Source organism: Anomalospiza imberbis, chromosome 8, assembly GCF_031753505.1.
Source record: "Anomalospiza imberbis isolate Cuckoo-Finch-1a 21T00152 chromosome 8, ASM3175350v1, whole genome shotgun sequence".
NCBI lineage: Eukaryota > Metazoa > Chordata > Aves > Passeriformes > Viduidae > Anomalospiza > Anomalospiza imberbis.
In genome coordinates this window covers 16,019,340-16,031,930 of record NC_089688.1, presented here as the reverse complement: position 1 = coordinate 16,031,930, position 12,591 = coordinate 16,019,340, and the positions used below count along the sequence as shown (strand labels likewise).

The window sequence follows — 12,591 nt, the reverse complement described above, 5'->3', positions numbered from 1 at the left end:
GCTGCTGTGACATGGAATAGCATGCAGTGTGTCCTGTAATTTGTATTACACACATCCTTTATTTTGTGGTTGTGGACTTCTAAGCAAATACTCTAAAAGGTAATTGTGAGAGGACTCTGCATGAAGCTCTAGCTCTATGCTATTGTTTCTGGAGATACTAGGTATGGATAGTGTCATTGAATCAACAGCTTATATACTTTATCTTAAATTTGAATTACTCTTTAAAAATCACGTCTGCCTTTCTTTGGAGGAAAAACAGTGTAAATACAATTATAAGATAAAGACATGGGTATTTAAAATGAATAGCTAGTGAAGAGAAATTTTTGCCACAGTATTTAAAATCTCCATTGTCTGAAGACAGTACAGCAGCATAGCTTCAGACCACGACAGAACAGTTTATCAGGAACTAACTGAAAATTTGGCTGGTGATTCTTTCACTTACTTTCATGCTTCAGAGCATGTAATGTAATGCTCATTTTCTGTATTATAATAATTGCAACATTTTTTGACAGTTGTCCTTTTGTGGAAGCAATAGTATCAATGGTGTGCTGGTGGCCTTATCACAATGTATACTGGTCCTGCAGAAACAGGGCTGAGGGGCTCCTGCCTGGCCTTTGCTTTCACATCTTCTATTGCTAGAGTTGTTGGAATAGATGATGTAATAGACAAACCATAAAACATTCTGAAATATCCTGTGGTTTTTGTTGCAGGAGAATGGTCTAGAGAGTAGGTAGCATTTAAATTTTTATGTTTCTTTACTTTAATTGTCTGTGCTCTGTAAGATGAGAAATATATGAAAAACATTGAAAAATAAACAAAACCCAGCCTATATTGTGTAGCAAAATTCCTATTTCGATATGGTTGAGAAAAGCATTTTTGCTTGACTTATACCCTGATCAAGTACATTAAAACCCTGAGCATGTAAGACTTATTTAAAATTAGTATATAGAATTAGGAACTTTGTATAGTATCTGAAAATTGTCAGAGAAACATTGTGGAAAACATTTCAGTTCATGTAAAATACTTATTTGCATATGAAGTTGTGCGCAGATGAGCAGCCTGATTCCTCTTTGAAGTTGTGTTTCCATTTTGAAGAGGTGAAATAAATGTCATGGAAGCAGGACATGGTGTGCCTGAGCAATCTTGTGCATCTAGGAAGTGTAACAGTAAAAGTACTGCATGTACAGAAGTTCAGCCTGTGCCACCAGTACAGTCCTAGACACATCCTGGTGAGGTGTAAAATGCAGAGAGAAATAAAGAAGTGTTACTGGAAATAGCCTGCTTTGTCCAAAGGAGAGCATGAGGCTGAAATCCACAGTTAATTGGGATGGATATAATGTGGATGTGAGCTGCAAACATTGAGTATTATCAGAGTGTTTGATAGATAGAATATCTGTAAGATACTGAGGACTGCAAGCCTGGGATATTACTTGCCAGGTTAGCCTTGCTTGCTGCCTCCTGTATTTCTTGTCTTGCTTCTATATCTTTGCTTTGCCATTAACAAATAATGTTGGTCCTTTTTTCCCCCTGAAAGATGTGCATTGTGAAGCATGTCATTCCAGGCTTCTATTCGAGGAAAGGAGTAAAATTGCATATTTTCTGAAAGAAACTGTCTTGATTGGAATTTATTTTGCTGAATCATCACATGAGATTTGGCAGTTGTAATCCTCTTTTTGTCTCCTGTCATTTTTTTGGGGAAATGTTTTCCTGGTTTAATGCAGAATATCAGCAACAGACTCAGATATTTTTCTGCAACCTTTCGTATACTGAGTTAATCTAGCCTTAATTGTTTTGTAGAATAAATAGTCTATTTTTAGGGTTAGCATGCTAATTTCTACAGTTGTGCAAAGAGAACATAAAGTTGCTTTCCACACCATGACTGCCGTGTTGGGTAACAGGAAAGAAAGATGCATGTGACGTACTGCAGGTAGTGTCAGTATTGAATCGTGAACTTGAATAGTTTCTGAACTGTATAGATGTATGGAAATTGTCTTTATATTAAGTCTCAAAGTGCTGCACACCCCCAGTTTTTCACTAACTGTATTACATAGAGGAGATGCACTTCTGGCCATGCCAGACTACACAAGCTTCCTGCCAGTTTAGTGTTCTGCAGGGAACTAGAGTGCACCCATCAATACTGGCAACAAGGAAGAACTGTAGATAGGCTGGATGTGATTTTAGCTTGCACGGGCACATCCCTGCAGCCCAGTGCTCTGAACAGGCAGTGTGACCATATTGTGCTGCTTTGGAACAGATGCCCTCTGCTGTGATGAGGGTTGTAGATGATACATAGTTGCATTTGAGGTGCAAGCTGGTCCTCCACCACCTGGTTGGCAATTATGGAAAAAAGTTTCTGAAGGTGTGTATCCCTTAGTTTAACAGCTGTATGGTAGGTAACTTGTGTCTGTGCTGAGACTTTTCAGGCAGCATCTGTAAATATATCATTATATATTCCATATAGCCACCGAAATTACTGAGCTGATATTAAGCTTAGTGCAGAAAAATATGTAAAGCTTACAGACATTTTTTCATAAATTACAGTAAGTGAAGCATAAGTAAAACTGTGTTTTGTAGCCTTCTCTCACACGTGGAAGTATTGGACTATGTGAGTTGTGGCACTGTGACCAAGTTGTTAAATACTTGTGTCTGTGAATACAATTAGGATCTCTGAGCTATATGCAGTATATTATCCCTTCATATGAACCAAAACCAGAAGAGCTTGCTGAGATACCCCAGAGTACAGATTGCAGCATCTTGTTGACCTTCTTTGCCTTGTCATTTACTATGTTCATCTCGGCTTACTTTATGTTCTCTCTCATAGCATGACCGTTTTGTTGAAAGGTGTATTATATGTAAGCCATCTCAAACTTAGCAGCTCTCATAAAGAGGTGACAGTAGAGTCTCCTACAAAATACTCTAGTGCTTTGTCTTGCCTAAATAAGTTTTCCTTTGTGTTGGCACTGTTATGTGTTATAGTTGTTTTGATATTATGAAGGCCCTAATGAAACAGAAAAGAAACCAGACAGAAAACCCAACATCAAACCGCCATACTTGAACTCTTTAATAGCACTGTGTTCTTCCACCGAGTTACCCTACCACAAGGCTAAGAATGCAAGGATTAGATATGTCATGTGAGAGAAATGTGTTTAAATATGAAAGCTCATCCTTATAATCGACAATGAGTAAAACCCAAGAAATGTAGAGAGAAGAAAATGTCCTTCGGTTTCTGCTAGACACCACCCCCAGGTTTAAGCTGAAGGTGCTTAAGTTGTTCTGCTTTCTTCAATGCTCTTAATTTGAGGAGGTCAGCAGGAGCACCTGATGGGAGCACTGATGGATGGTAGACAGCTGTGCCTAAGGACTGTGTGAGTGAGGTGTAGCCTGGGCTGGCTGAGGTGTTGTGTTTGTTTACCTAGCAGTCCTGAAAAGATTTATCTCCTGCTATTCTGGGGTGGTTGTGAGAAAGGAGGAAGTTATAAATGCAGACTGAATTCTTTGCATCTGTTTGATGTGGCCCCTTTTCTCTCTAGAGGAGGTTGATGGCATTTTGGAGTCATTGTGGGAAAAACTTGTAGGCCCTGAAGAAGGACTAGGCCCCATGCAGATAAGAGACAAGCAAAGACCAGATTTCTTATTGCAGGTGTTGTAATTACTGTTTGGCTACATTGGTAGATCAAAAAACATAGCAAGATTTTGCATATTATGTTCTTAATCTATTGGTTTCTGCCTCGTCTGTCACTTCTGGTATGGTTCCAAAAATGTGGAGGTCCCAGCTCAGTATGAAGCATGTCAGAAACGAACAGCTGAGAAAAGCAGTGGTCAGTGCTCTCTTTATTCAGGCAGCCAGAGATGAACTGACAGACCTAAGGATGTTGTCATATTCTATTACTGAAGGTTAAACAGAGACATAGGTCAGCTCACATGTAAGCTGTTTGGTACAAGTAGTGCAAAAATGGGCTCTTGACAAGTAAAGACCATTTTGAGAAAGGACTGGAAATATGTTCTGCAGCTGTTAGAGGAAGAAACAGAAGACGTGATAGAAATAACAGGCTAGGAAGAGATAGGGACCAGCCTGTCCCATGCTCCCTTGGCAAGAGCTAGAGGCAGATTTGAAGTGCAGATTCCACTGTCTGCTTCTGCAGCTGAGGGGGGTGGAACTGGGATTTTGCTTGCTTTCTGTTATCTTTACCAACTTTCTTTGGACAACTGTGCTGCACTGATACAACCTTTCTGGTTGCTGACAGAGAGGAGGAATGTCTACTTTGTCTTGCTTTCTCTTGTTGCTTACTTTTTATTTGATGCTTCTTTGACCTGCTTTACCTGTCAGAAATGCTCTGAAGTGTGTGGTCTGCAAAGGGGCAGGTTTGTGAAACTGATAAGTGTTTGGTCTCTGCTGCAGCTCAGAATGAAATTAGTAAGATATTTTAAGTTTCTTTTAGGAAATCACTCACATAAGAGGGTGGAATGACCTTTGTACATTTTTGTAAACAAGAAAGATGGGCCTTTAATTGAGATGGTGTGTTAGTTTAAAGGGATTAAATTATTTTCCAAAGCATTTTGTTTAAATCCTTGATTTTAACTTTTAAACACTTCATCTGAATTTTTTTTTTCATTTAATTTCTGCACTGACCTCTTGGTATGACTGTAGTTGTTCCAAATAAATGAAGAGCCTTTGTTCATTTGTTAAAAGGGAGATAGAGAACTGTGTTCAGTATTTTACCTGTGCACCTTATAATAGTTATGTCTAATTAACATTTTGCTTTCTTTTCTTCTCCAAGGTGTTCTGTGTCTGTGTTTTGGTCTTATAATAATGCTTTATACTTCAGTACCTAAAAAAATTCAGGACCTGTATAGTGATTTGCTTTTATGTGTATATAATTATAAGTAGGGTTTTTTCCTGCCTTAGAAGTTATATCGCTGTCCCTGTCCCTCTTATTCTGTTGAAATTATAGGTGAAGTAGTGCTGTGTGAGAGACTTTGTATAGCAATCAGCAACTCTGATACCTCATCCAGATGCATACAGATATAATGCAAATTATTATTTCAAATAATTTAATTTTCCTGAATTTGTCCAGTATTTGAATACTGATAATGACTTTTAAGTACTGTTTTTTGTTGTTCAGAAGTAATATGGGCTTGAAAAAAATTATTGGCTCCTAGACAAGGAATATGTTTTCCTGGCTAACAGTAGCTATGGATAGTGAAGAGTGAATGTTCCAAGAGAGAATTCTGTGGCAGCCACCAGACTTCTTGCTGTTCTGTTTTTTCACTGTGGGACTGTTGGAAATGCATCAAAATACAGTTCTTCTGTCTGACTTTGGTTCTTGGCTACTGTAGGTATGCAACAATTTAATTTTAGTGCTTCCTGTGAGACATTATGCTCTTCTGGGAATTTTGAATGCAGTTTATACCCTTTCTAAAAAGAAAGGGAGCTGCATATTAGGAAAATACAAAATATTTGTCAGTGTCGGTAGATTGCCTGACTACTTTGCTAAGATCTTGTTTAACAAGACAATAATGTGGTGTTTCCTTTGTTTCAGTTGTGATAAGCATAGTTTTGCTTTTAACTGATCTGTGTTTTTACAAAATTAGTAAAAGCTTATTTATTTTCAAGACTTCTGCTCACTGCATCTTTCTTAAATCCCCCTTGTCTGATACTTCACTGATGGGCTGTAAGAAACTGTATGATCAACTTGTCTTTTTTTTTCTGTGAAAGCAGGCTGAAATTTTATCCTAGAGTCCTTGTCATGCAAAAGACAAAAGTGCTCAGCTGTCTTTAAATTTGACTGTTGCCTGTGATTGAGCAATCCTGCTCTGCTAGTTAATATGAGTAAGAGTTTCTTGAACATTTTTATTCAGCTGGGCTTCTCGTCTAACTCAGTAACTTTTATCTTTCAGTACCAGGACAAAGAGGAAGTTGTTCTATGGATGAATACTGTAGGACCCTACCACAATCGCCAAGAAACATACAAATACTTCTCTCTCCCTTTCTGTGTGGGATCAAAAAAAAGCATTGGCCATTACCATGAAACCCTAGGGGAAGCACTTCAAGGAGTTGAATTGGAATTTAGTGGTCTTGACATCAAATTTAAAGGTAAGTGATTCAAAGTGCATTTAGTCACTTGAAAAATACACAGACTCTTCAAACTTGATCTTTTAATGAGAAGAACTGAATTTTTCTTGCTGCTAGCAGCTGAGTGTATTTTGTATGGTTGATTGGTACTATCACTGGCTTTTGAGTTTACAGTGAAATTTCCATCTATGTGCCCTTAAAGGAAAATGCTTGCAGCAGATATTGCTTCTGAAGTAGCTGATATCATTTTACAAAGTAAAACGAAGTTTTATGCATATGAATATTTGATTATTTACTGGAATTAATATTCTGGAATTACCAGTTCTGAAGATGTAGTTTTTTCCTGTGATGATGAATACTTGTAGACTCACTGCAATTGCAAAGGAGTAGCAAGGGCTCAACATCTCAAAGTTCCACCTCAACACAAAGATGATAATTGTATCCTTCTGATTATGGTCTAGTTTAGAATAACTTTGACAGATACCTTTATAGTGCTGTCTCTAACTCATCTTACGCCAGTCAGGATGGAGCAGGATGAAGCTGATTTGTTTGGTTTTTTTTTTTCCTGTTGTTCTCTGTCCTCACCATCTTGCCATACTGTTCCAGAGAAGACGTTTAACTTCTTTTGCAAATATATTTCTTGGTATTAAGTCCTGAGTCTTCTATTGTATAATTTCTCTGTGTGTGTCCTTTCAGATATCTGTAGCTAGTAGTTGCAGAACTTCAAATAGTAACAGATTCTTTTTGCCTCTTGAATTTGAACAGTTATTAATTTAATTCAATTTTTGTTTCTCTGTATCTTTTTTCCCAGAACACTACATTTCATCATTAGTGCTTAACTGGATGGAGAACTTAAGCATAGTATTTCTTGTCTGAGCATTTACAGTCAGATGGGATTTCGTTTCTGTAAGCTGTAAGAGTTTTATCCAAAACTGGACATCTGCAAAATAAAAGACCTAATAATGTTTTTGCTAGCAGTAGGATAAGTTGAATAAAAGATTTTTACAAAGTTTGTTAATACTTAAAATTCTTCATAATTTTTAAATTTGCATCGAGGACAGCATTGCCACACTAAAGGAATTTGGAGTTGAATATTTTCTTTTAAGAAAGAAAGAGTACCTGTAGAAACACTGGGAAACAATCCTACTACTGCTTTGTAACACTTGTAGCATGCTGAAAATTTTACTCCATGTGGGAGAAATAGTTCTCTTGTCAAACCTCATAGAATGTCCTCAGAAACACAAAATGGAAAGGACAGTGAAGGCAACTGGCAGCAGTTCAACACATTGGTGAAGATTAATAAAGTTTCTGTTATCAGAATATGGTAAATGTTTGTTTGTACAGCCAGTTCAATGTGTAATTTTTACTGCCTTGAAGTACCCCAACTTTACAAAGAGATTCTTTTATTCCTGTGACAAGTGCACTCTCTAGGTGCAGCATCAAATTGAAAAGAGTAGAAACTTTGTGAGTTGATGTTTACTGCTATGATGTAGCCAATGCACAGAATTTTAAAAATTTAAATTCTTGTTATTAACACCTTGGAGTTAAGTAGATTGATAATCCGATTTGGACCTGCAGTGAATTGAACTCTCAGCCAAAGTGGCTGCAGGTCAGATGTTTTCAATAAGGCAGATGATACATGCTAGCTGGTTGATTACTGAGTAAGTGTAGATGATGTGTGAAGCTGTATATGTGCACTTCTCGTTTTTTCTCTGGCAGTCTGTGTCCTCTGGATAAAAGATGAAGACAATAATCTCTTTGCTGTTAACTGTTATCCAGCAACTTCTGCATCAGGAGGTGTTTTAGTGTTTCTAGCAGTGGTCCATGAAGTGAATCTGAATGGGCGTCAACTCTATTTTATTATCCTTAATCTGCTATTAAAAGTATTAAAATACTAATTTTTCCACATGTCAAAGTAACAAGTATAAATTAATTGTAATAGTAATTATTAGTATTTAGTATGAAATTCATATTTAATATGAAATTATGTAAAATTTGTGTCATTTAAATCCCCTCGATATACAGGTTTTAAAAATAAAGGAATAGAACAGAGGATTGCAATACTTAAATTCATTTTTAGAGGTTTAAAAGTTGTAATAAACACATTACAATTCATATCCAATTTATGTATTGTAAAATTTGGATTTCATAGACCAGTCCTTAAAGTTTAACATTTGTATAAAGAATTCCTTTCCAGTTTGATTGTTGAAATGTGATGGTAGCTCAGTTTTTTGGTGACATTTTTGTGTTAGACCTTGTTCTTTGCGGAAGTGGTGTTCACTTTTTTTGTGGTTTTTTTTTTTTGTTTGTTTTGGGGTTTCTTGTGGTTTTTTTTTTTTTGTAACTAGATTGTATCAGTGAAATTGAAATAATATTTTTGTAATGAATAAGTTTTATTTCAGTGTGATTGATACTACCTTCAACTCTGCATCAGTGTTCCAGAAGTTGCTGCAATGAAATTGAAACAAGACTGTTGGTGTTTTTGTGGTGGCTCGTTTTTTTGGTTGGTTTTTGTTTTCCTTTTTCTTTTTGTTAACAGATTGAGGCTTGGTTGGTACCAATAGATTCATGTGTTCTTAAGTAAAAGATACAGCTTGAAGGAGTGTTGAGTATCTAAAATCTGCAGCTGAAATAATTAAGATAATAAGTAATAAACTTGTACAGATTTTCTTCATGAATATGTGAATCATATCTAAGTTCTGAGTTAACAGGCATCTGTGCTTTTCTTTATGTGTGTTTGGCATTATGGCAAGATTAACAGTTGTAGGCATTTCTTTCTCTTTCGAGTATTATATGAGGTTACAAAATTAGATTTGAATGTCATACTTTTAGGTTTTTATCCTCTGAAGTGAGTGAAAGGGAAATAGAATTGTTCTAATAAATTAGCTTCTGCAATAAAAAAATAATTGCCTTCTCAACATTGTTTGACTGGACAGCAGTAGCAGATAAGCGTGAATCTGCATGTTCATCATATTCAAAGAATTGTTTAGGCTTCAGCTGTTACTAGCTGAAGTACTGACTGAAAATCATAATTTTCATAAGAAAAATTATGATTCTGCAGAAATGTTCCCTTCTGAGGGTGAAGGTTTCCACTTGAATTCTCATAGTGGTGACTGGTGGGGCAAATTTACAGTGTATTCAAGTCTCCATGAAGTAGTGTTTCTTGTATTAAGTGTGGCTTATGAAAGGATACATGTGATCATACAGGATAGCTGGATTTTCCTTTTGTTGCAATATGAACCATGTTGTTCTTATATCACAGTCTCAGATGTGTATAAATATCTGTGTGAAGGAAGAAATGCATTATTAACATACACTCATATTGTAATATAACTTCTAAGTTTTCAGTTGGCTTAATTATCTTGTCAAGATAAATCTAGGATAATAATGCTTTTTAATTAACATGTCAAATTCTTTACTCAAGTATTTGAGTGACATCCTGTGTTACACCTGAGACCTAGTAAATTATTAAATGTATTGAATATTGGTATCATAGCGACTTCAATTAGAAAATTTATTTTTGATATTATCCTACAAGGCCTTTAGAGAAGATGAATTTAAAGAGGAAAAGGATGATTTAACATAATTGTATTTAGAAATGTTACTAAATTACCATATTTCTGATGGAGAGTTCTTCACCAAAACTTTCTACTGCAACTCTAGAAGAATGACATTTAGTGTTGTCAGATATAATGAGGTTTTATATGGTGCACATGTTTGAATAAAACCCCATTGATCTGACTGTTCATAGGAAATTTGAAATCTGGCTAAGCACACTAGTTTTCTAATGAATCATGATTTTAGAAAATTTCCTAGATGTGCTACTGACATTCCTGAAGCTTTATTACATAGCAGATATTACTTTGACATCCCTGATACAGAGGCACCAGAAAACCAGCCATAACTTTGATAAGAATTCTCTAACATATGCAAAACCTTAGATCTAGTAAAGCTATAATGAAGTAGATATCAGGTTTCCCAGCCACCAAATGCTGTTTCAAGATTCTTTCATTTAATCATTTAACTCAGTGGATTTAAGCTTGACCACCTAATCCTGTCCTATAACTAAACGACAGCTTCATCTGTCAGTGGCTGGGGAAAGGACCCCTTGTTTTAAAGGGAGGTGAGAGGAGCTGTCGTGTGCAGTATGGCTGGCATCATACTCCATATGTAATGTCATTCCCTGTGTTTTGCAAGAATTGAATGAGATTGTTTCTAATGATTCCGCTGGGGTTTTGTGTGCGTGCCCTGGAGCAACTTGTAACGCAGTTAATCCAGATGTGATGATACTATCTCTGTGATTTCTTCTGGTATTCTGAATGCTGGGAATAAGATTTGTAAAAATGAGTGAAGGTAGTTTTTTTTGTGGCACACTGCTATCTGCAGCCTTGTGTCAGTGCAGTCATTTCACTTCAAATGATATTTGATGATAAATTATTAAAAAAAGTTGGTTTTTTTAATAGCAGCAAACCTCACTGTTTATATCCTAAAGCATTATATGCAGAATAGCTCATTTCAGTTGGTGAAACAAACAAACAAGTGGCAAAGTCCACAGTCTGAAAGCCCATGGAGTAATTTAGAGTAGTTTACAGTCTAACCTACCTGTGCTGGTACTGCTGGGAACCAGAGAGTCACCTAAAGCCAGCCTGGCCCCCATACTTCTCCAAAACAGGCTTCTTGCCTCAGCCCTGGGAAATGCTTTCTTCCACAGCCTCTATCAGTTTCTCTTTTACCTGTATTTTAATTCATGTCTTATTTTCATTTGATCTCTGTGTTGAAAAATCCTTTGAGTCAGAAAATGTAGTATTAGAAAGGTGTTATCCTTTATTTGAACATAGTATGACAGTGAAGCGCTAAATATTTTGGAAGGAATTCTTACTTAGCAAAAAATCAAGAAAACGATGATTCTGGGGTTTGTGGGTTGGCTTTTTTCCCCCCTTTTAATTAATGGTGAGACAATTTAAAAATCTGTTAAAATGAAAAAGTGCCAAGGAGAGGCATTTTGCGGGTGGGGGGGAAACACAGTCCAAAAATACGGGATCCAACTTGGTAAAGGCGTAAGTGCAAACTTGAATTTCTATGTCTGTTTCAGCTGTGATGCCAACTTTAATGGCTTTCTTCTCTGAAATGTACCAGTAAGGGCACTGAAAGTCTTCTTGGTACATTTGTTGACTTGAATGGTTTTGTTACTCTTTTTTTTTTCCTCCAGAAGAGAAGTTTGTTGACCACATGTACTTGGCATATTTTGATTTTTGTTGTTATCAGAGAAATTATGTTTTGTGTTAGAAATATTCTGCTTGGCTGTGGTTTTTCTGTGCAGGTGATTTGATTTGCCTTTTAGGCTTTATATTGTAGTTAGTGTATTGAAGAAAGTAAGCTGAGTTTTGATACAAATTAAAGCTGTACTTAGGGCAGAAATTAATTTTGTCTACTAAAATGGGTCCTCAATTCCAGTGATGACAAAAGAGGAGAAGTTGGAATTCTTTACTTTTACTGTGCTTTACTCTTTGTAGCATGAAAACAATTACTAAGATGGAGGTGAGAGAGCTTGTTTCTGTTGCTGTGGGAAGTCTTGTAAATATGAGGCCTTTCATCCTTCTTCACTTGAAAAGGAGTCATTAGGGAAGGAAACTGGGATGCAAAGGAATGGCTGCTAACAGTATAACTTAGGAAGTGTAGATGGGGAAGAATAGCTTTCTGGCTGAAAGAGGTGCATTTATTTTATTTCATTTCCAAATGTAGTCTCTTGTGCATTCTTTGCTTTATTCCTATTTTTGTCTTCTCTCATTTTTATCTCTATCTTTACTCTGATTGCTTTGTTTCTTCCTTAGGGTAGTTTCTTCAAAATTGCTGAGAATTTTGAAAAGTTTTAGGTTTTTTTACAAGCATTATTCCTAGTCCGTGAAGCTGATTATACTAAAACAGTGATAATGTCATAAACAGTGTTATGTATTTGTTAATAATTTCATACCTCTTGTTAAAGTTAGATCTCATCTGTTCAGGTGAATCTGCTGGCAGCTTCTGTACCTTAATTTAGTGTGGATATAGCAGCAAAAGGATACTGTGAAACCTTTCCTTGCCCAGTATGTGCAAAGCCTCTGCATTCAGAAGTGTAGATTTGTGAACACAATCATGTATTTGCTTTAATGGTTCCTTTTTAAGTGTCCTGTATTGTTATCTTCTTGAGCATACCCAAGAGGGCTTGGAGACTTCAGCTCTGTCCATTCCTCCATTTCCTTGATTTGCCTTCGCTTTGAGCCAGCTCATTAATAAATCTTCAACTGTGCTTTAATTTTTTGCAGATGATGTGATGCAGACCACTTACTGTGAAGTTGACTTGGACAAGGGAAGAAGAGATGCGTTTGTGTATGCTATCAAAAATCACTATTGGTACCAGATGTATATTGATGACTTGCCAATATGGGGTGAGTGATATTATGCATTAATGACTGGATTACACCTACCCAAGTTCTGTACTAGTGGGTTTCATGGAGTCATGTAATGACTAAGCTTCCTTA

The 12,591-nt window shown here is 36.4% G+C and overlaps 1 protein-coding gene across 2 annotated transcripts in view; it reads left to right on the top strand.

The window, feature by feature from the left end:
- Window positions 1-12,591, top strand: part of TM9SF3 (transmembrane 9 superfamily member 3) — a 44,882-nt gene that overhangs the window by 2,263 nt on the left and 30,028 nt on the right. The window contains exons 1-3 of one of the 2 annotated variants that reach the window (XM_068197457.1): window positions 3,318-3,438; window positions 5,908-6,094; window positions 12,376-12,498. In XM_068197457.1, coding sequence (XP_068053558.1) covers window positions 5,929-6,094; window positions 12,376-12,498 — 289 coding nt within the window. In that variant the 5' untranslated portion in view covers window positions 3,318-3,438; window positions 5,908-5,928. Of the gene's footprint in view, window positions 1-3,317; window positions 3,439-5,898; window positions 6,095-12,375; window positions 12,499-12,591 lie in introns of those variants that run through there. The other variant, XM_068197458.1, reaches the window with a different exon arrangement.